Source organism: Bos javanicus, chromosome 8 (genome assembly GCF_032452875.1).
Source record: "Bos javanicus breed banteng chromosome 8, ARS-OSU_banteng_1.0, whole genome shotgun sequence".
NCBI classification, from domain to species: Eukaryota; Metazoa; Chordata; class Mammalia; order Artiodactyla; family Bovidae; genus Bos; species Bos javanicus.
This window is the reverse complement of record NC_083875.1, coordinates 40,026,559-40,051,672: the sequence shown is the minus strand read 5'-3', so window position 1 is coordinate 40,051,672 and position 25,114 is coordinate 40,026,559. Positions and strand designations below refer to the sequence as shown.

The 25,114-nt window shown below is 35.4% G+C and overlaps 1 protein-coding gene across 7 annotated transcripts in view; it reads left to right on the top strand.

Moving 5' to 3' along the window:
- JAK2 (Janus kinase 2) overlaps nt 1-25,114 on the top strand; it is a 117,288-nt gene that overhangs the window by 36,985 nt on the left and 55,189 nt on the right. For 6 of the 7 annotated variants that reach the window (XM_061425371.1, XM_061425373.1, XM_061425372.1 and 3 more), the window contains one exon: nt 14,393-14,516. In XM_061425371.1, the coding sequence (XP_061281355.1) occupies nt 14,393-14,516 (124 nt within the window). Of the gene's footprint in view, nt 1-9,679; nt 14,156-14,392; nt 14,517-25,114 lie in introns of those variants that run through there. The other variant, XM_061425375.1, reaches the window with a different exon arrangement.

Here is a 25,114-nt window from a genome sequence, read left to right as displayed (position 1 = left end):
AATATCTGGTCTTACATTTAGGTCTTTAGTTCATTTTATGTTTGTGTATGGTGTTAAGGAATATTCTATTTCATTTTTTTATATATAGCTGTCCAGTTTTCCCAGCACCATGTATTGAAGACACTGTCTTTTCTTCATTGTATAATCTTGCCTCCTTTGTCATAGATTAATTGATTATAGATGCATGGGTGTATTTCTGGGCTTTCTATCCTGTTCCATTGATTTATCTTTCTGTTTTTGTGCCAGTGCCATACTGTTTTGATGATTGTAGCTTTATTCAGTAATCTGAGGTCAGGGAGTCTGATTCCTTCAACTCTATTTTTCTTTCACAGATTGCTTTGACTCTTCGGGGTCTTCTGTGTCTCCATACAGATTTTAAGATTTTTTATTCTAGTTCTAAAGAAATGCCATTGATAATTTGATAGGGAATTGCATTGAGTCTGTATTTTGCCTTGGACAGTATAGTCATTTTGACATTATTAATTGTTGCAATCCAAGAACATGGTATAGCTTTCCAGTTGTGTCATTTTCAGTTGTTTTCATCAGCTTCTTAGTTTTTGGAGTACAGGTCTTTTGTCTCTTTAGATAGGTTTATTCTTAGGTATATATTATTTTTGATGTGATGATAAATGGCATTGTTTCTTGAATTTTTCTGATCTTTCATTGTTAGTGTATACAAATGGAGTATATTTCTGTGTATTAATTTTATATCCTGCAACTTTACCTAATTCTTTAACAAGCTCTAGTAATTTTGTAGTAGTGTCTTAGGGGCTTTCTATGTATAGTATCATGGCATCTACAAATAGTGACAGTCTTACTTTTTCTTTTCCAATTTGGATTCCCTTTATTTCTTTTTCTTCTCTAATTACTGTACTGAGGACTTACAATAGTGTGTTGAATAAAAGTAGTGAGAGTGGACATCCTTGTCTTGTTCCTGATCTTAGAGGAAATGCTTTCAGCTTTTCACTGTTCAGTATGATGTTAGCTATAGGTTTGTCATATATGGACTTTATTATGTTGAAGTATGTTCCTTCTGTCCCACTTCCTGGAGAGTTTTTGTTATGAATTCATGTTGAATTTTGTCAGAAGATTTTTCTGCATTTATTGAGATGATCATATAGTTTTTATTATTCAGATTGTTGATGTGATGATTCACACTGATCTGTGGATATTGAAAAATCCTTGCATCCCTGGGATAATCCCACTTGATCATGGTGTATGATCCTTTTAATGTATTGTTAGATTTGAACTGCTAGTATTTTGTTGAGGATTTTTGCATCTATGTACATCAGTGATATTAGCCAGTAATTTTCTTGTGATATTTGTTTTTTGTTGGTATTGGGGTGATGGTGGCCTCATAGAATGAGTGTGGGAGTGTGTTTTACTCTGCAGTTTTTGAAATAGTTTCAGAAGTAAAAGTGTTAACTCTTTTCTAGGTGTTTGATAGAATACACTTGTAAAGCCATCTGGTCCTGAACATTTATTAGTTGGGAGTTTTAAAATCATGGTTTCAATTTCATTACTTGTGATTAGTCTATTCGTATTTTCTATTTTTTTCTGCCTCAGTTTCAGGAGTTGTACCTTTCTAAGAATTAGTCCATTTCTTCCAAATAATCCATTTTATTGGTATATAGTTGCTTGTAGCAGTCTTTTATGATTCTTTGTATTTCTGTGATATGTGTAGTAAATTCTCCTTTTTCATTTGCAATTTTATTGATTTGAGCCCTCTCCTTTCTGTTGATGAATTAGCTAGAGGTGTATCAGTTTTGTTTATCTTTTCAAGTAGCCTACTTTTAGTTTCATTAATCTTTTCTTTTTTTCATTTCTATTTCATTTATTTCTCTGATCTTCATGATGATGCTTTTCTTCTAATAACTTTGGATTTTTTTCTTTAGTTGCTTTTGGTGTAAGATTAGCTCATTTATTTGAATTTTTTCTTATTTCTTGAGGTATGGTTATATTGCTGTAAATTTCCATCCTAGAACACCTTTGCCACATCCCAAGGGTTTCGAATTATCATGCTTTTTTTTCCATTTGTCTTTAGGCATTTAAAAATTTCCTCTTTTATTTTTTCAGTGATTCATTGGCTGCTTAGTAGCAAATTGTTTAGCGTCCACATGTTTGCATGTTTTTTTGTATTTTTTTTTTTTAATAGTTTTTCTTACAGTTGGTTTGTAATCTGATAATGTTGTGGTTGGAAAAGAAGCTTGATATGGTTTTAATGTTCTTAAGTTTACTGAGGCTCTCTTTGTGGGCCAGTGTGTGGTCAGTCCTGGAGGATGTTCCATGTGCACTTGAGAAGAATATGTATTCTGTTGCTTTGGGTGGAATACTCTATAAATATCAGTTAAGTCCATGTGCTTTAAGGTTTTAAGACATGTGTTTACATATTGATTTTCTGTCTGAGTGATCTGTCCATTGATGAAAGTGAAGTGTTAAACTTCTCCTTTTTTATCTTTTGTTGTTGATTTCTCCTTGTATGGCTCTTAGTATTTGTCTTATTTATTGAGGTGCTCCTATGTTGGGTACATATATATTTACAATTGTTTTGTCTTCTTTTTGGATTTATCCCTTAATCATCATGTAGTGTTCTTCTTTGTCTCCCATGACAGTCTTTATTTTAAAATCTGTTTTGTCTGATAAGACTATTGCTACTTCAGTTTTCTTTTGATTTCCATTTGCATGGAATACCTTTTTTTTTATTCCCTCACTTTCAGTCTATATTGTCTCTAGATCTGAAGTGGGTCTCTTATAGATAGCCTGTGTATGAGCCTATTTTTTTGTGTCTGTGTCTTTTGTTTGGAGGATTTAATCTGTTAATGTTAAAGGTAATTATCAATATGTGTTTCTTATTGCCATTTCATTAATTGTTTTGGATTTATTTTTGTAGGTGTTTTTTCTTCCCCCTTTCTTTTGTTCTCTTGAGATTTGATGGCTAACTTTAGTGTTTTGTTTGGATTCTTTTTTCTTTTATGTGTGTGTATCTATTGTAGATTTTTGGTTTGTGGTTACCATGAGGTTTTGTAATAGCAGTCTGTATATAAACAAGATTGTTTTAAGTTGCTGATCTTTTAATACCAAACGCATTTCTAATATCCTGCATTTGTGCTCTCCTCACAATTTCTGGTTTTGATATTATATTTCTGTGTGGATGATTTCCTGCCTTTACTGTATATTTGTCTTTACCAGTGAGCTTTTCCATTTACAATTTTGTTGCTAGTTGTGGCCTTTCTTTTCTACGTGAAAAGTTCCCTGATGATTTTTGCTGAAATGCACCTTGTAATCATAATAAGATCAACAAGAGCTGGTCCTGCCACAGCATTAACTCTGGAAGGGGAAATGTCTGTGGAGACTGACCTCAGTCCTAGGTGGGTCTTTAGGTACTTCTGGTTCCTAGCAACATTATTGATAAGCTGAAACTGACACGAGTTAGTATGTTTATCTCTCTTTTAAAGTGAGGAAATTAACCAAATGACTCTTTTTCTTTGACTTGATCTGACAGTTCCTTTTTGGAGTTTTTGAGGTAGAGTTGTCTGGGTCCTACTCTTTAATACTGACAATTCTGGCCAATTCAGAGATAGTTCAGACATTTACTCATCCAAGGCAATACCCTTGGCGCCATCTAATAGTGGATCATACCCAGTGGGTATGAAGTAATGTCTCATGTTTGTTTTTGTAAATACTTTATTGATATATAATTCAATTCCATGCATTTAAAGTCATATGTTTCACCCTTAAAAATGTACAGTTCAGTATTTTGTATTATCCTCACAGAGGTGTCCAGCCATCACTACCCTCAAGAAACCCCTGTGCTTATTGGATATCACTTCCTAACTCTCTATTCTTCCCTAGTTACTTAGACAACCACCAGTCTAGTTTCTGTCTCAATAAATTTACCTTTTTGTCTCAGTAAATTTGAATCATACAATATTTGGTCTTTTGTTACTGACTTCTTAAGCTCATATAATGTTTATAAGGTTCATTAATGTTGTATCACTTCAATTCAGTTCAGTTCAGTCGCTCAGTTGTGTCTGACCCCATGGACTGCAGCACATGAGGCTTCCCTGTCCATCCCTACCAACTCCCAGAGTTTACTCAAACTCATATCCATTGAGTCGGTGATGCCATCCAACCATCTCATCCTCTGTCATCCCCTTCTCCTCCCGCCTTCAGTCTTTGCCAGCATCGGGTCTTTTCCAATGAGTCAGTTCTTTGCATCAGGTGGCCAAAGGATTGGAGTTTCAACTTCAACATCAGTCCTTCCAATGAATATTCAGGACTGATTTCCTTTAGGATGGACTGGTTTGATCTCCTTGCTGTCCAAGGGATTCTCAAGAGTCTTCTCCAACAACCACAGTTCAAAAGCATCAATTCTTTGGTGCTCAGCTTTCTTTATAGTCCAACTCTCACATCCATACATGACCACTGGAAAAACCATACCTTTGACTAGACAGACCTTTGTTGGCAAAGTAATGTCTCTGCTTTTTAATATGCTGTCTAGGTTAGTCGTATCTTTTCTTCCAAGGAGCAAGCGTCTTTTAATTTCATGGCTGCAGTCACCATCTGCAGTGTTTTTGGAGCCCCCCCAAATAAAGTCTGTCACTATTTCCCTTGTTTCCCCATCTATTTGCCATAAAGTGATGGGACCAGATGCCATGATCTTCGTTTTCTGAATGTTGAGTTTTAAGGCAGCTTTTCACTCTCCTCTTTCACTTTCATCAAGAGGCTCTTTAGTTTTTCTTTGCTTTCTGCCGTAAGGGTGGTGTCATCTGCATATCTGAGGTTATTGATATTTCTCCCGGCAATCTTGATTCAGCTTGTGCTTCCTCCAGCCCAGCATTTCACATGATGTACTCTGCATATAACTTAAATAAGCAGGGTGACAATATACAGCCTCAACGTACTCCTTTTCTTATTTGGAACCAGTCTGTTGTTCCATGTCCAGTTCTAACTGTTGCTTCCTGACCTGCATACACATTTCTCAAGAGGCAGATCAGGTGGTCTGGTATTCCCATCTCTTTCAGAATTTTCCACAGTTTATTGTGATCCACACAGTCAAAGGCTTTGGCATAGTCAATAAAGCAGAAATAGATGTTTTTCTGGAACTCTCTTGCTTTTTCCATGATCCAGCAGATGTTGGCAATTTGATCTCTGGTTCCTCTGCCTTTTCTAAAACCAGCTTGAACACATGGAACAACAGACTGGTTCCAAATAGGAAAAGGAGTTCGTCAAGGCTGTATATTGTCACCCTGTTTATTTAACTTATATGCAGAGTACATCATGAGAAACACTGGATTGGAAGAAACACAAGCTAGAATCAAGATTGCCAGGAGAAATATCAATAACCTCAGGTATGCAGATGATACCACCGTTATGGCAGAAAGTGAAGAGGAATTAAAAAGCCTCTTGATGAAAGTGAAAGTGGAGAGTGAAAAAGTTGGCTTAAAGCTCAACATTCAGAAAAGATCATGGCCTCTGGTCCCATCACTTCATGGGAAATAGATGGGGAAACAGTGGAAACAGTGTCAGACTTTATTTTTCTGGGCTCCAAAATCACTGCAGATGGTGACTGCAGCCGTGAACTTAAAAGACGCTTACTCCTTGGAAGGAAAGTTATGACCAACCTAGATGGCATATTCAAAAGCAGAGACATTACTTTGCCAACAAACGTTTGTCTAGTCAAGGCTATGGTTTTTCCTGTGGTCATGTATGGATGTGAGAGCTGGACTGTGAAGAAGGCTGAGTGCCGAAGAATTGATGCTTTTGAACTGTGGTGTTGGAGAAGACTCTTGAGAGTCCCTTGGACTGCAAGGAGATCCAACCAGTCCATTCTGAAGGAGATCAGCCCTGGGATTTCTTTGGAAGGAATGATGCTGAAGCTGAAACTCCAGTACATTGGCCACCTCATGCAAAGAGTTGACTCATTGGAAAAGACTCTGATGCTAGGAGGGATTGGGGGCAGGAGGAGAAGGGGACAACAGAGGATGAGATGGCTGGATGGCATCACTGACTCAATGGACGTGAGTCTGAGTGAACTCCGGGAGTTGGTGAAGGACAGGGAGGCCTGGTGTGCTGCGATTCATGGGGTCGCAAAGAGTCGGACACGACTGAGCGACTGATCTGATCTGATCTGATCTGTTGTTCCATGTCCAGTTCTAACTGTTGCTTCCTGACCTGCATACAGATTTCTCAGGAGGCAGGTTAGGTGGTCTGGTATTCCCAGCTCTTGAATAATTTTCCACAGTTTATTGTGATCCACACAGTCAAAGGCTTTGGCATAGTCAATAAACCAGAAGTAGATCACTACTATTTGGCATAGTCAATAGAGCAGAAGTTGTATCACTTATCAGTACTTAATTCTTTCATGACTGAATAGTATTCCTTTGCATTGATATACTAGGAGAAGGCAATGGCACCCCACTCCAGTACTCTTGCATGGCCAATCCCATGGACGGAGGAGCCTGGTAGGCTGCAGTGCATGGGGTCCCTAAGAGTCAGACACGACTGAGTGATTTCACTTTCACTTTCCACTTTCATGCATTGGAGAAGGAAATGGCAACCCACTCCAGTGTTCTTGGAGAATCCCATGGACAGCCTGGTAGGCTGCAGTCCATGGGTTCGCACAGAGTTGGACACAACTGAAGCGACTTGGTGCTGGTGGTATTGATATACTACATCTTCTATAACAACTGATCAGTTGATGGACATTTGGACAGTTTCCAACTTTTAGATATCATGAATAATGTTTCTGTGAACATTTGTATACAGGTTTTTGTGTGGATGTATGACATCATTTCTGTTGTGTATAAACCCAGCATTGCTGAGTCAAATGGTAATTCTATGTTTAGCTATTTGAGGCACCCCAAGACTGTTTTTTTCAAAGTGGCTGCATTGTTTAACATTTATGCCTGTAGTGTGTATAGGTATCTTCATCATAGTTTAAAAATTTCTTCTCATGACTTTGAGTTACTGTCTAATGTCTTATAATTTCTACCTGTAGAATACTTTTTAGCATTTCTTGTGAAGCTGGCCGTTTAACAGTGAGATCTCTAAGCTTTTGTTTATCTTAGAATGTCTTAATTTCTACTTCATCTTTAAAGAATTATTTTGTCAGATATAAAATTCTCATTTGACTTTTTTCTCTTTGAGCTCTTTAATTATGTCATCCAATTTCTTCATGACCATATTGGTTTCTGATGAGAAATTGCTGTGAGTCTTACTGAGAATGCCAAATTGAGGATGTAATGAGTCATTTCTTTCTTGCTGTTTTTGATGTTCTCTTTATATTTGTCTTTTGGTGGTTTGATTTTTAATGTGTCTCGGTGTGCATCAATTTGCATTTAGCATCGTGCAATTCATTCACCTTCTTGGATTTGTGTGGTTCATGGTTTTCATCAAATTTGGGGAGTTTGGGGCCATTATTTTTTAAATATTCTTTCCTTTTCTCTACTTTCTCTTCAAATCTCTGAAATTGTCATAATGTAATGTTGGCAGACTTGAATGTATCCCACAGGTGTATTACTTTTGTCCATCTTTTTTCTTTTTTCCCCCTGCTCTTCAGACTAGATAATCTAATTGACTTATCTTTAAGTTAGCTGATTATTTTATTTAAACCTGTTTTTGAAACAGTCCAGTGAATTTTTCATTTCGGGTGTTGTACTTCTTTGTTCCAGATTTTCACTTTTTATACTGTTCATCTTTGTTTACATGTATTTCTCCTGGTTCCTTTAGTTTTTTGTCCATGGCTTCCTTTAGGTCTCTGAGCACATTGAAGGCAGCAAATTAAAATTATTTAATAGTTTTGATTGATTAAATCACTTTATGACTTAATCAATCATTAAGATTGACTCTATTAACTCTAGAGCCATGGACCAGAGTTTCACATTGGGAATACCAGCTGCCATCGCTAAACCCTTCCTGAGCAGAGAGCAAAGTAGAAGTGCTGCTAATTTTTCCCACCATTTTAAAATTGTCTTTTTCCTGACTCAGCAATTGCTTGGTTGTTGCATATCTTTGACTGTTTTCCAGAGTTCTCATGAAATTGATTTCGACAGTTTTTACTGCTTTTTGTTGTTGATTTTATATAGGAATATACCGTTTTCACTGATGTCACTCTGCCTTTACTTCTGTAATCATGGTTTATTCTAGTTCTTCAAACATATTTATAATGACTGCTTTGAAATTTTTGTTAAATCTTACATCTGGGTCTTCTTATAGGCATTGTCTGTTACCTTCCTTTTTTTGTGCCCAAGGATTACACTTTCCTGTTTCTTTGCATATCTCATAATTCTTTTGTTAAAAACTGGACATTTTAGGTAATATAGCACATCCAGATTCTGATTCCTTTGGGGGATTTTAAAATTATCCTCCTGTTACTGGTTTTTTAAAAAAATTTTTTTCTATGGTCACAGGGTGTACTCTATATAATTTCAATCCTTTGAAATTTTTTGAGACTTTCTTTGTTACTTAGGTTATCTACTCTCTTGTTTAATGTGTCACATGCATTTGAAAATAGTGTATAGTCTGACTTGCTAGGTGTAGTGTTCTCTAAATGTAAACTAAATTTGGTTAATTTTAAATTTTATATCCTTTGTTTATTTTTGTCTTCTCCCAATTTCTGAGAAATTTTGAATATATGTTTCTCCTTCTGGCCCTTTGTGTTTTTGCTTCATGTATTCTATTGAGCCTTGAAATTAGTGGGGCTTCCCTGGTGGCTCAGACGGTAAAGCTTCTGTTCTGCAATGCAGGAGACCAGGGTTTGATCCCTGAGTTGGAAAGATGCCCTGGAGAATGGCTACCCACTCCAACATTCTCGTGTGGACAGTTCCTTGGACCAAGGAGCCTTGTAGGATACAGTCCATGGGTCGCAAAGAGTCAGACAAGACTTTGCGACTGTCCCTTTCACTTTATTAGTGAAACACACATTTAATATTATTATGTCTTCCTGTTGAGATGGCCCTCTTATTACTGTGAAGTGTTCCTTTTTATCTCAACTAATCTTTCTTTTTTTTTTAAGTTTACTTAGTTTAATGCTAATGTTGACTCATCAGGGTTTTTTTTTTTTTGCCTTGTGTTTTCATGGTGTATCATTTTCCTACTTTTTAGCGTCAACCTGTCTATATCCTTTTGTTTAAATTAGTGTTAGTCACTCAATCATGCCCGACTCTTTGCAACCCTATAGACTATAGCACACCAGACTCCTCTGTCCATGGGATTCTCCAAGCAAGAATTCTGGAGTGGGTTGCCATTTCCTCCTCCAGGGGATTGTCCCAACCCAGGGATAGAACCTGGGTTGTTTAAAGTATGTCCCTTGTAAATAACACAGTTTTCTTCTTAATAATCCAGACTGATATAATATGTATTTTAATTGGCTTATTTACATTTATGTATAATAAAATTACTGATGTGTTTGTGTTTATAACCTTATTTGTTTTGTATTTTATGTATCTTTAGGTTTCCTTCTTTTCTGCCTTTTTTAGGTTGATCAAGTATTTTTCTTTCTTTCTTTTTTTTTTTACTTTATCTCTTCTGTTGGATTTTTTTTTTTGAACTAGTTTTTGTATTTTTCTTTTGGCAGCTACCCTAGATATTATAGTGTACATTTTTTGGTTTATTACAGTCTTAAGCTAGCATGTTATTTTTCAAACAATTTGAGAATTTTATAACAATTTAACTGTATTTACTTCTTTTTGCATTTGGTGTTCGTGATCTATTTTACTTTTGTACACATCACAAACACACAGGTATACAAATTATTATTGGTTTAAATGTTTATTGTTCTTTTACTCTTTCCTATTCATTTGTCATACAGTTCCATGCTTTCATCCGTCATCATTTTCCTTCAGCATAAAGAACTCCTTTTAGTATTTCTTGTATTGCAGATCTGCTGGTGACAGATTCCTTCAACTGTTTATCTTTATTTCACTTGAACCTCTTGATACATTTTTTACCTTTGCTCAAGAAAACCAGAGCCAGACAAAAGTTAATGTGATAAAGATATACTTTTTTAAACAGTAGTAAGGAAAGCTACTCCAGTGTAGAAGCGGGCTTAATTCTGAATACAGTCTGAAAAAGTGGAAATTTATAGCCAAGGAACAAGTAGGATGGGGACACTGGGGAATCACAAATTACTGGAGGAGACATCAGGTCTGGGGGGGATTCTTGCTGAGCAGACCATGGTGATCAGATACCAGCTGGGGGATTAAAGGAGTGCAGAATTTGATCAGATATGTCAGAGGTGGCAAAATCTTGCTAAATGGATTTAAGCAGGATTCCTGCTTAAATTGGATTCTTCAAGGAAATAAACTTTTAGGGTCACTTAGGGGAGGGTTCAGAGAAGCCTAATTAAAAGTTGGTCTAGGAAAGAATCTTTGTCAGCACTATACTTTTGTGTTTTCTTGTGGTCTTTACTATCATGCACTTAATTTTTTGTTTTGTAATTCTCTAATGGCTTCTCTGGGTCATCTACGATGAGATGCTTAAAGTTAGGCAATGTTTTCATTTTTGTATTTTCCATACCCATCTTGTGCATATTATAGAATAGAGACTGTTACTATTAGTGGAATGACTGTTCTTGGTCTAAAATGATATGGGATTAAATCACAGTTTTGGTAGTGGCTTAGAAAATAAGAAACATTTTGAATTAATTTTTTATTAAATAAAAATAAGAATAATTTGGACTTAGTGTCTGGGAAAGAAAAGGAGTTAAAAGTGACTTTGAGGTTTCTTTGAATCTATTCAGTATAATGTATATCTCAGACACAGTGTCACTGCCTTTTCTTTCTTCCTGCTGCTGCTAAGTCGCTTCAGTTGTGTCCAACTCTGTGACCCCATTGATGGCAGCCCATCAGGCTCCCCCGTCCCTGGGATCCTCCAGGCAAGAATACTAGAGTGGGTTGCCATTTCCTTCTCCAATGCATGAAAGTGAAAAGTGAAAGTGAAGTCACTCAGTAATGTCTGACTCCTAGTGACCCCGTGGACTGCAGCCTACCAGGCTCCTCTATCCATGGGATTTTCCAGGCAACAGTACTGGAGTGGGGTGCCATCGCCTTCTCTGTTCTTTCTTCCTAGAACAGCCCAATTAACATGAACTAGTTAGAAAAAATGTGAATTAAGTAATAATATATAATTGCCATTTTGGAATAAGATGGTGTGACTAAACATGACGTAAGCACTGTCTTTTGCTTTTGTTTGCTGTGTGACCTACCCATTTTCCTTTAGGGGTGTATCCCCTTGTTCTGACCCTTTTGTGCCAATTTATATGGATACATTTGTTTTCCTATTTTAATACATATAATTAAGGTTTGGAGTCTTCTGTTAAGAAATAATTATTCAGCATTTAAAAAAATCCTGATGTTTCATCAGTATGAGTTCACTTTTCCTGCTTTGTATAATCATAATCACACTATTGTTTGAAAATCATGACATTATCTTGTTCAGAAAAATATCCCTATCATCATATGCTAAGAATAATGGTTCCATATGCAGTTTTATTTGCATGATTACATTTAAACTAAATGACATTTTTTTGCTAAAGTTCTCTTCTTAGTACTCTTTTTTCCAAGGTAATCTCAAATCAGTTATTTTACATTCCCTTCCTGAGTAATTTCATCTCCCACTGTGTTTCTTTTTTTTTTTGTAATTGGAGTATAATTGCTTTACAAAGTTGTATTAGTTTCTGCTGTACAACAAAGTGAATCAGCTGTGTAGGGCTGAGATATATACATTTCCACTGTGTCTCATATATGTACCTGAAACACTGGCAATGTGACTTATTTTGTGGAAAGAGGTAAGGTAGTGCCTTGTACCTTCTAGATAGAAGAAATATCAAGTTTAAAGCATTTTTTCAGTGCAGAATTAGACTAGATCCAGATGGTACTCAGAGAAAATAATTACGTCTCAAATTATTAGAATAGTATTCTTTCCTGTCATCTTATGATTATTTTAAAGTTTAGAGACTAACAAGCCATTATTCTCTAGTTTCAAAGTGGCATATGTGGTGGACTCTTTGTATTCAATAGTGGCTTTTATCTGTTTTCCCCTTTCCCTTTCTTTTTAACAGGAGGCTTGCTGTTTTTATTTAATGAATTCTTTAAAAGAAAAAAGAAGTTTATTCTCCATTGTACTGTTAGCTTCCTTTTACTTTAGTCCCATCCTGATAACTAGGACCATAATCTTTGGTGAATCCTCCAAGTTTCCTGCATAATCGTGTAACCCTGTGTGCTTAGTTGCTCATTCATGTCTGACTCTTTGCTACCCCATGAACTATAGCCTGCCTGGCTCCTCTGACCATTACATTCTCCAGCAAGAAGACTGGAGTGGGTAGCTATTCTCTTCTCCAGAGGATCTTCCTGACCCGGGGATTGAACCTGGGTCTCCTGCATTGCAGATTCTTTACTGTCTGAGCCACCAGGGAAGCTCCCATATAATCATACGGGGATGCACAACACCCCCTCCCTGTCATACAGAGTCATTAGGATTTTGAGATCATTATTTTATAGTATGGAATCATATTATACACTCTTTATGTGCTTCTTGCTTTTTTCATGAAAACATACATTGTAAAAAATCTATTCAAACCAACTGCCTTTGTACTAACTCATTCTTTTTATTAAATTTCATAAAGGTCCATGGAATGGATTATACCACCTCAGTTTTTTCTTATTTCCTGCTTTTGAATTTACATTTTATTTCTTTTTAATTTCTTACTACTATACTACATTTTTAGGAGTACCCAGGAGAGATTGCTGGCTTAAAAACACATTTTAAATTTTTACTGACATTGATTTCTCATGACTACTATACAGGTACTACTTTCTCAGAAGTTGTGCTAGTTTACGTTCCTAGCAATTATGCAGTGTAGTTCCCTTTTCACTACAGTTCAGTCAGCACTAGATGCTATCCCTCTTAGGTGAATGGGGATAAAGTGATATTACTTAATTTAAATTTACATTTTCTTCAATACTAATATTTCCATTCTTTCTCTTGCTTTTTAGTCTTGTGGATTTGCTCCACTGTGAATAACTTATTTCCATTTTTTTTCCATTTTCACTTTTAATATTTTTATTTTGCCTTTTGAATCTTGATTTTTATTATAACATATTTCAAGTAATTCTTTGTGTAGAAAGATAAAATACATATCAGTGTGCTCACTACTTCTCAAATTTATCATTTTGTCATTTAACTACAGACTTTTTTCTAATATGTTATCATGATGTCGAAAGTGTCACTTAGTCATGTTTGACTGTTTGTGACCCAATGAACTGTAACCTACCAGGCTCCTCTGTCCATGAAATTCTCCAGGCTAGAATACTGGAGTGGGTTGCCATTTCCTTTTCTAGGGGATCTTCCTGACCCAGAGATCAAACTTGGGTCTCCTGCACTGCAGGCAGATTCTCTACTCTCTGAGCCACCATCCTGATGAGTTATATTAATAGATTTTCTTAATTTAGCCATCTCTCCAATCTGCAAATAAATGAACTTTGTCATATTTTTTTCTAAGTAACATTGCTAGATTTTGTTTGCAAATGTTTAATTTAGGATTTTTGAATTTATTTTTGTAAGTGAGATTTATCCTTTTATAATATCTTTGGTTTTGATATCGTGGTCAAACTGAATTTAAAAATGTGTCAGTTTTCCTGTTCTCTTTTTTCTTAGTATTTGTTTCTGATTTAATTGAAATGTGAATAGAAAATATGGTATGTATGACCAGTCTCTGGTATTTTTGGAGACTTGTTTTTAGCCTCCACATGATTGGTATGTACTTGTGTGGGTTCTCTCTGTGTTTGGAAATAATATACATTATTTAATTCTGTGGTTTAAGTGTTCTATATGATTTTTAAAGTTCACTGGCCTTCAGCCTTTTGTTAATGTACCTTCTAAAATTTTTTTGAAAAAAAATCACATATCCTTGCATTTTAAGTTGATGTTTAAAAGTTTTCATTGTACGTTTAAATAGTTCAGAGAATATAATAAAAAGTATATTGTGTAAAACTTGATATTTAAAAATAAAACTGTTTCATTGTTCTTTTTAAAGCACCTGGTGACTCAAATATTTTCGTTATTTGGTACCCTCAGTATTATTTAAAACAATATTGTTGGGTTAACCCAGTATTATTGGGTCAACTTTACTGTACAAGACAACTAAAAAACCTAGGTAAACTGTTTTTTATAATATATTTGAAAGAATCCTAGCAGTCAAATGTTACAATATAGGGGGAAAATATATTTAATTAAGAACTTACTTGTAAGTGGTGTTGAACCAGAAGATTTTGACTGCTGCTGCATTTTGCACAGATTTTAAGAGTTATTGCTTCAGCCCCACTGCAGATTATAGATGTTATTGTAAATGTACTTTAATATCTGTAATAATTTGTTTCTGTTTCTTTCTTAGGAATCACACCTGTATATCACAGTATGTTTGCTTTAATGAGTGAAACAGAGAGGATCTGGTATCCACCCAACCATGTCTTCCATATAGATGAATCAACCAGGCAAAACGTACTCTACAGAATCAGGTACTTTCTCCAGTAAAGTAGTCACTTTTAACTTAATGGTAAAAGGCAAAGTGGGAGAAATTACCAACCATACTTTTTAATTGCAAGGTCTTTAGTATCGGAGACCAGAACCAATTAGCATCTAATCTTCATTTGGGCTTCCCAGGTGGTACTAGTGGAAAAGAACCCACCTGCCAATGCAGGAGATGTAAGAGACATGGGTTTGATCCCTGGGTTGGGAAAAATCTCCTGGACTGGCAACCCAGTCCAGTATTCTAGCCTGGAGAATCTCATGGACAGAGGAGCCTGGTGGACTACAGTCCATAAGATGGTAGAGTCTGACACTACTAAAGCAACTTAGTATGCACGCACACACTTCTTCTTTTAAGAGTCTCTTTCCCCACTAGATAAAGTGTTCATACATGCTCTTTTACTAGAATGCTCTGAGAATAAAGCTGTTTTGGTAGGGTGCTACTTTTCCACTTAAGACTATAAGTAAAATTTGAAAAGGATAAGAATGACCTTTACTTGAAAAATCCTAAATGTTTGGAATACTGATAATTTCTCAGAAAACTTGATGTTTTATATAATAATCTGTGATCTCACATCCATTCTTTTTAAAAACTTTTTTCAGTTGAAGTGAGAGATGGATAAGATTTTGCCAGTGATTATTTACAACCTCAAATTACAAATTGTGTAATAATTTTTGGTGATATGTAATACCAATTTAGAGAAATCCAGAGGTATTTTATGATTTAAAAGGATGAAACAAAGAAATAAGTCCAGTCTGTTCTTACTTCTGAATCTGAAATAGATCAGTTCCATAGAGAGTTAGTGTTGCATAGTAAAACATGACCATGAACTCATTCATGATTATAAAAAGGAAAGAAAACCTTAGTAAACTAAAAGTTAAGAGAGACGTTCATACCATGATTAAAGGATATCTGCAAAAACCATGTGGCAAATAATATTCTTAAATGATAAAATATTAGCATCATTCTCTTCTAAAGTCAGGAATAAGATAAAAAGCAAAGATAACATGTATATAGTTATCTACTTGTATATAGGATTTTGGTGGAGTTCCTAACCAATACAGTAAAACAGGAACAATATTTCATAATTGAGAACAAAGAAGGAAAAAGTCATTATTTGGAAATGATATGATTATTAACAAAAAAATATGAGCAAATCTACAGGCATCCGTAATAACCATTCAGCCCAAGGCTGTATTTATGGGATCAGTATGTTAAGTACCATAAACAAACAGAAAGGAGGTCACTTAAAATAAAGACTAATAAAAGCAAAAAAACATAAGGTACTTAAAATTAAACCTATTCAAATTTATTAAGACTTTAATGCAGGTTTTAAGACTTTTCAAATTTGTGTTATTTAAAGAAGCAGAGTAATATGCAACATATGTTTCACAGAATATCAGTATCTTATTAAGAATATTTTCTTTATCAATTTCTATAATTTCTTTCTGTAATCAGCAAGTAGTGTATCTTTTTATTTTAAAATGTCTGTAGAGCAGTAATCTGCAGTCTTTTTCTATAAGAAGTCAGATAGTAAATATTTTAGGCGTTGTGGGGAATAGTTTGCTGATCTCTTCTAAAGAATTAAAAAATGTTTCCCTTATCAAATTCACGACTTCCTCCTACTTTTAAATTAAGGGAGCACATATGCACTGCTACCTATAATCACAAGTACTAAGGATAATGTAACCAGAAACTGCCCCAAAGAGATTTTATATAATTTTTAAAAATTCTGCCTGTCTGTGGTTTAGAGGCTCTTCTTCATTTCCTTTATTACATATTTATGGGTTATTTCAGAATCAACATAAAAGAGCAACAATTATTAAACTGTGTTGGAGAACTTATAATGTATAAAGATGTGATTTATATGACAAATATAGAATAAAGGGAATGAAAGAGAGTTTTGTATTGTATTAAAATTAAGTTGATATTAATAAGAACTAGATTGTTTAAGTTACAATGTCTTTTGTAATTCTCCGAGAGACTTATATGCCAAAATTCAAAAATATATAGTAAAAGATAAAGTAAGAGACTTAATGTATTAATAATACACTAGAAACTTAATGTATTAATAATATACTAGAAAATATCTATAGCAATAATGAAACAAATGAACAAAAAGACAAAAAAATCCTAGTAGAAGCAAGATGACAGACATAATACTTTATTAACAGTAATAGCCTTAAGTGTAAATGAATTAAACTCTTAAAAGGCAGAGACTGAATAACTCAATTTTTAAAAAATACATGTTACATCCTATCTATAAGAGGCACACTTTGCACTCAAAAACACAAATAATTTGAAAGTAAAGGATTGAAGAAGATATACCAGGCATTGAGTAACCAAAGGAGAGTTGAGAAGCTATATTATCAAGCAAAGTTGATTATAAGATATATGTTGTTGCTAGAGGTAGGGGAGGGACATTTTATAATGATCAAGGAGTTTATCCGTTAGGAAGCATAATATTTGCTTGTAATTACTATAAGTTGGATCCAACTACAGAGCTCCAAAATAAATGAAGCAACAATGAAAAAATTAAAAGGAAAACTGGACAGTTCAACAATAATAGTTGGAGACTTCAATGCCTCACTTTCAGTAACGGACAGAACAACCAGACTGAAGATCAATCTGCATGGAAATAGAAGACTTGAACAACACTGTAAACTAGCTAGACATACAAACATAGAACACTGTACCTAATGACAGGACAGTGCATATTCTCTTCAAGTGCATAGGAAATATTCTCCAGGTTAGACCATATGTTAGTCCATCAAATGAATCTCAGTAAATTTACAAATATTGAAATCATACAAAGTATGTTCTCTGACCACTGTGGAAGTAAATTAGAACTCATTAACAGTAGGAAAACTGGGCAGTTCACAAATATGTGGTAATTGACACTATTCTAAATAAATAATGGGTCAAAGAAGAAATCACAAAGGAAAATAGAAAATATTTTGATATAACTGGAAATGAAAACGGATCATGTGAAAACTTAGGGTGAGTGAGTGAAGTCACTCAGTCATGTCCGACTCTTTGTGACCCCATGGACTGTAGCCTACCACGCGCCTCCATCCATGGAATTTTCCAGGCAAGAGTACTGGAGTGGGTTGCCATTTCCTTCTCCAGAGGATCTTCCTGACCCAGGGATTGAACCTGGTTCTCCTGCATTGTAGGCAGATGCTTTACCATCTGAGCCTTAGGGTATGCAGCTAAAAACCATGCTTTAAAGTAAATTCATAGTTGTAAAAACTATATTAAAAAAGTTCTCAAATCAATAACATTCCATTTTAACAAAGTAGAAAAAGAAGAGTAAATGAAACTGAAAGCAAGTTAAAGAAAGGAAATAATAAAGATCAGAGTAGAGATAAATGAAATAGAGGATAGAAAAACAAGAGAAAATGAGGAAACCAAAAGTTGGTTGGTTCCTTGAAAAGATCAACAGTATCAGTAAAGCTTTAACTAGATAAAGAGAGAAGCTTAAATTATTAAAATCAGGAATAAAAGAGGTAATATTACTGTGACCTTACAGAAATAAAAAGGATTATAAGAAACAGCTGTATGCCAACAAACTACATAACCAAGATGAAATAGAAAAATGCTTAGAAAGACACAAACTATAGAACTGACAAAGAAATAGAACATGTGAATTGACCTTAACAAGTAAAGAAATAGAATTCAATTAGTAATTAAAAAACAACAAATAAAACAAAAAGCTTTGCACAAGGAGAGCCCAGATCCAAGTGGCTTTACTGGTGAATTCTATTAAACTTTTAAGGATATGTTGATACTTTGTTGTTGTTCAGTTGGTAAATCTTGTCCAACTTTGTGACCTCATGGACTGTAGCTTGCCAGGCTCCTCTGCCCCTCCTCTATTTCCCAGAGTTGGCTCAGGTTCATGTCCATTGAGTCAGTGATGCTATCTAACCATCTTATCCTCTGCTGTCCATTTCTCCTTTTGCCTTCAATCTTTCCCAAAATTAGGGTCTTTTCCAGTGAGTCGGCTTTTCACATCGCGTGGCCAAAGTATTAAGCTTCAGCTTCAGCAGCATTCCTTCCAGTGAATATTTAAGGTTGATTTCCTTTAGGATTTACTGGTTTGATCTTCTTGCAGTCCAGGGAACTCTCAAGAGTCTTCTCCAGCACCACAATTCAAAAGCATCAATTCTTCTGTACTCAGCCTTCTTTATGGTCTGCCTCTCACATCCTTACATAACTACTGGAAAAACCATAGTTTTGACATGCGGACCTTTGTTGGCAAAGTGATGTCTTTGCTTTTTAATATGCTCTCTAGGTTTGTCATAGCTTTCATTTCAAGGAGCGAGCGTCTTTTAATTTCATAGCAGCAGTCACCGTTCACAGTGATTTTGGAGCCCAAGAGAATAAAATCTATCACTGTTTATACTTTTTCTTCTTCTATTTGCCATGAAGTGATGCGACCGGATGCCATGACCTTAGTATTTTGAATGTTGAGTTTCAAGTCAGTTTTTTCACTCTTTTCTTTCACCTTCGTCAAGAAGGTCTTTACTTCCTCTTCACTTTCTGCCATTAGAGTGGTATTATCTGCATATCTGGGGTTGTTGATATTTCTCTCAGCAATCTTGATTCCAGCTGTGATTCATCCAGCCCAGCATTTCACATAATGTACTCTGCATAGAAATTAAATAAGCAGGGTGACAATATACAGCCTTGTCATATTCCTTTTCTGGTTTTGAACCAGTCACTTGTTCCATGTCCAGATCTGACTGTTGCTTCTTGACCTGCAGACAGAATTCTCAGGAAACAGATAAGATGGTCTGCTACTCCCTTCTGTTTAAGCACTTTCCACAGTTGTGATCCACACAGTCAAAGGCTTTAGCATAGTCAATGCAGCAGAAGTAGATGCTTTTCTGAAATTCCCTTGCTTTCTTGATAGTCCAGCAAATGTTGGCAATTTGATCTCTGGTTCCTCTGCCTTTTCTAAACCCAACTTGTACAGCTGGAAATTCTCAGCTCATGTACTCCTAAAGCCTAGCTTGAAGGATTTTGAGCATAATCTTGCTAGCATGTGAAATGAATGGAATTGTATGATAGTTGGAACTTTCTTTGGCATTGCCCTTCTTTGTCATTAGAATGAAAACTGAACTTTTCCAGTCCAGCAGCCATGGCCGAGTTTTCCAAATTTGTTGACATGTTGAGTATAGTACTTTAATAGCATCATCTTTTAGAATTTTAAATAGCTTAGCTGGAGTTTTGTCACCTCCACTAGCTTTGTTCGTAGTAATGCTTTCTAAGGCCCACTTGACTTCCCACTCCAGGATGTCCAGCTCTAGGTGAATGACCACACCATCATGGTTTTCTGGCTCATTAAGACCTTTGTTGTATAGTTCTTCTGTGTATTCTTGCCATTTCTTCTTAATCTCTTCTGCTTCTGTTAGGTCCTTATTGTTTCTGTTCTTTATTGTGCCCATTCTCTCATGAAATGTTCCCTTTATGGTTTTGGTCACTGCCTCATATACAATGTTACAAAACTCTGCCTGTAGTTCTTCACATACTCTACCAGATCTTCTCCCTTGAATCTATTTGTCACCTCCACTGTATAATCATAACAGATGTGATTTAGGTCATACTTGAATGACCTAGTAATTTTCCCTACTTTTTTCAATTTAAGCTTAAGTTTTACAGTAAGAAGTTCATGATCTGATCCACAGTCAGCGCATGATCTGATCCACAGTCAGCGCCAGGTCTCCCTTTTTTTTTTTTTTTAAACTGACTGTATAGAGCTTCTCCATCTTTAATTGTGAAGAACATAATCACTCCAGTTTCAATAGTGACACTCTGGTGATGTCCATGTGTAGAGTCATCTCTTGGGTTGTTGAAAGAGGGTGTTTGCTAATGATCACTGTGTTCTCTTGACAAAACTGTGGTAGCCTTTGCCCTGCTTCATTTTGTACTATAAGGCCAAACTTGCCTGTTATTTCAGGTATCTCTTGACTTCCTGCTTTTGCATTCCAATCTCCTGTGATGAAAAGGACATCATTTTTGTGTGGTAGTTCTAGAAAGTGTTATAGGTCTTCATAGAAATGATCAGTTTCTGCATCAGTGGTTAGGACATACACTTGGATTATAGTGATGTTGAATGGGTTGCTTTGGAAACAAAGGTCATTCTGTTGTTTTGAAGATTGCACCCAGGTACTGTATTTTGGACTCTTGTTGATTATGAGCTCTATTTCATTTCTTCTAAGGAATTCTTTCCCACAATAGATATAATGGTCATCTGAGTTAAATTCACCCATGACTGTCCATTTTAATTCACTGATTTTGATTCCTAAGATGTACTTGTTCAGTCTTGCCATCTCCTGTTTTATTATGTCTAATTCACTTTGATTCATGAACCTAACATTCCAGATTCATATGCAGTGTTGTTCTTTACTGCATTGGACTTTACTTTCACCATGAGACACATCCACAGCTGTATGCTATTTCTTGTATGGCCCAGCTACTTCATTCTTACTGGAGCTAATAGAAATTGCCCTCTACTCTTTCCAAGTAATATACTGGGCACCTCCTGACCTGGGTAGGGGTTGGCTCATATTCTGTTGGTATATATTTTTGCTTTTTCATACCGTCCATGGGGCTTTCCAGGCAAGAATACTTGAGTAGGTTGCCATTACCTCTTCCAGTTGACCATGATTTGTCAGAACTCTCCACTATGACCCCTCCTTCTTGGGTTACCATGCATGCCATGGCTCATAGCTTCATTGAGTTATACAAGTCCCTTCACTGTGACAAGACTGTGATCCATGAAGGGGAATGTTGATACTGAAAGAAGTGAAAGTGTTAATCGTTCAGTCGTGTCCAACTCTTTGCCCCCGATGGATTGTAGCCTTGTCAGGCTCCTCTGTCTATGGGGTTCCCCAGGCAGGAATATTGGAGTGGGTTGCCATTTCCTTTTCCAGGGGATCTTTCCTGACCCCAGGGATCAAACCCAGGTCTCCTGCATTGTAGTCACATTCTTTACCATCTGAGCCACCAGGGAAACCCCTGTTAGTTATTCCCAAAAAGTGAAAAGGAGGAAACACTTCCCAACTCATTCCATAAGTTCTCCATTACTCTGATACCAAATCCAGACAAAGAAGTCCAAAAAATAAGAAAGCTACAGACCAATGTCTTTTATAAACATAGGTGTAAAAATCATCAAGAAAATACTAGCAAACCAAATCCACCTATATATAAAAAGGATTAAATATTGACCAGGTAGAGATTATCCTAGGATATTGCTTTAACATCTCAAAATCAGTATAATGTACCATATTAGAATAAAGAGCCAAAGCATATCTTAATAAACATGGAAGAAAAACTTTTAACAGAATCTAATATTCTGTTGTAATCAAAATACTAAACACAACAGAAATGGACTGGAACTTCCTCAGTATGATAAAGGATCTGTGAAAAACTCCAAAGCTAATCTAATACTTGATAGTGAAAAGCTTAATGCTTTCTTCCAAAGATCAAAAACAAGACCAGAATATCTGCTGTCACCACTTCTGTTGAACACTGTAGAACAGATTCTAGACAGGGAAATATGTCAAGGAAAACAAATACAGGGCATCTGTATTGGAAAAGAAGAGATATAAAACTCTCTATTCCCAGATATTAGGATCTAGTATATGTGAAATCCTAAGAAATTAATAAACTATTAGAACTAATAAAAGAGCTCAGCCTGGTTGTAAGATAGAAATTCAAAGTGTTGTATTTCTGTGTGCTAGGAATTATAGTACAAATGTGAAATTAATAAAATTCCATTTACAATAGCATAAAAGAATACTTTGATTTAAACCTAACAAAAGAATTGCAGAATTTGTACACTTAGAAATATAAAATATCATTGAAGGAAATTAGAGAAACACCTAAATAAATGGAAAACTGTCTCATGTTTGTGTATAGGAAGATTTAATACGGCAATAGTCCCATCATCAAGCTTTATTTTCAGTGTGATCTCCACTGAAATTCTGTGTTTATTCTAGAAATTGACAGATAATCATAAAATTTGTGAAAAATTAGAGTCTTGAAAAAGAGCAAAGTAGGAAGATTCACATTTCTTATTTCAAAACTTAGTCCACAATCATAGTTATTAAGACTGTTGTACTGACTTCAGGTTAGGTATATACATTAATGGAATAAATTGAAAGTCCAAAAATAATCTCTCATATTATGGTAGTAGACTTTAGGCAAGGGTGCTGTGACAATTCATGGGGAAAGAATAGTCTTTTCTACAATGATTCTGGGACAACTGAATATCCACATGTAGAGTAATAAACTTAGACCACCAATTTACACCATTGACCAAAAAGTAACTTAAAATGGATCATAGACCTTAATTTAGTGGCTAAAAACTATAAAATTCTTAGCAGAAAACATAGGACTGTATCTTTGTGTACTTAAAGTAGGCAGTGATTTCAATATGGCACCAAAAGCGTAAGCAACAACAAAATAGGTTAGTTGGGATTCATCAACATATGTTTGTGCATCAAAGGATACTGACAAGAATGTGAAAAGAGAACCCACAGAATGGAAGAAAATGTTTGTAAATCATGTATCTGACAGATACCTTATATCTATAATATGTAAAGAACTCTAACAGCTCAGTATAATGACAAATAACCCAGTTAAAATAAATGGGCCAAGTTTTGAATAGCCCTTTCTCTAAAGAAAACATTCAAAGGATCAAAAATCATGTGAAAAGATACTCAACATCATTACTCATTAGAGAAATGTAAATCGGAACCACAGTGGGATATCATTTACCCACTAGAATGGCAAGCATTAAAAAGATGGACAGTAATTATCAGTTTTTCAAATTAACTCTTATTAAGTGGGACACAGTGTACCAGATACATTTCAACAATAAACTGCAAAAGGAATTGAAGCAGAAAAGTTTATTACTCACTGGTCCTTGAGGACATACCAGCATGCCTTAAGGTGTCACATGGAAGAGTTAAAGCACACTGCAGATAGAGTCAGCCCTGGAGTACATGCCTTTATTAGGGTTTGTGGGTGAGTGCTCCTGGACTAAGGCTAGACTCATTTCAAAAGAGCTGGTTGGTAAGCCATATGGGCGTCCACTGAAGAGGCACATAGGGATGGGCATGGAGAGGCAGGGATGACTATGGATCGCAAAGGCTATTGGGGAAATTGTATCAGGAACTTGTAATTGCTTGCGACTCTGCAAATTTCTATCTGGAGCGTGCATTTGTGTGGGGATTAATGTCAGTTTAAGGTCCGTATAGAGTCGGACACGACTGAGCGACTGATCTGATCTGATCTGAAGGTCCGTATAGGATTCTTGAGCAAACAAAATGAATGCTGAGTCGGCAGTACCATAGAAAAATTTAGCTTAAACTCTTCCACCCAAGTGTTGGCAAGGATGTGACCTATTGGGGCACTCATAAATTTTTGTTAGAAGTATAAAATAATCCAGCTGCTTTGAAAGAGAGTTTGGCTACTCCTTAAAAAGATAAACATAAAATTTCATATGATTCAGCAGTGCCATCCAGGTATATATGCAAGAGAAATGAAAATATACATCCTCAGGAAAAAAAAAAACTTGTATATAATTATTAATAACAACATTATTCACAACAGCAAAAAGGTGGAAACAAACCAAATGTCCATAAATTGATGAACAGTTAATCAAAATGTGATACATCCATACAATGAAAATCTAACTGGGCAATGAAAAGAAATGAAGTACTGACATATGCTATAAATATGGGTGATCCTTGAAAACATTATGCTAAGTGAAAAAAGGTAGAAAAATCCACATTATATGATCCCATTTATATAAAATGTCTAGAATAGATAAATTTATAGAGACAGAGTAATAGTAACTTAGGGCTGGGGAGTAGATATGGGTGGCTTGGGTATGACTGCTAGTGAGAATGGAATTTCTTTTATGGAAGATAAATATGTTCTAAGTTAGGTTGTGGTGATATTTGTACAATGCCTTGAATATACTAAAAACATTGAACTTTTAATGAAGTATGTCTCAGTAGAGCTGTGAAAGCAGTATAGAAATTTTTTTGTTTCTTTGAAGGACAAGTTTGTCACATCCATTTTTTTTAAAAATTGAAGTATAGTTGATTTACAATGTTGTGCTAGTTTCTGGTGTTCAGCAAAGTGATTCAAGTTATACATATTTATGTATATTGTTTTTTATATTCTTTTCCATTATGGCTTATTACAGGATATTGAATATCCCTGTGCTATACAGTAGGACCTGGTTGTTTATCCATTCTGTATATAATAGTTTGTATCTGCTAACTGCAAACTCTCGATCCAGCCTTCCCCCACTCCCCTCTCCCTTTGGCAACCACAAGTCTGTTATCTCCGTCTGTGAGTCTGTTTCTATTTCATAGATAAGCTCATTTGTGTCATATTTTAGAGTCCACATATAAGTGATATCATGTGGTGTTTGTCTTTCTCTTTCTTTATGACTTTGCTTAATAAGATAATCTCCGGGTGCATCCATGTAGCTGCCAGTGGTATTATTTCATTCTTTTTAATGTAATCTCCATTTTTAAAAAGAAGACACAATTGTTTTCACAC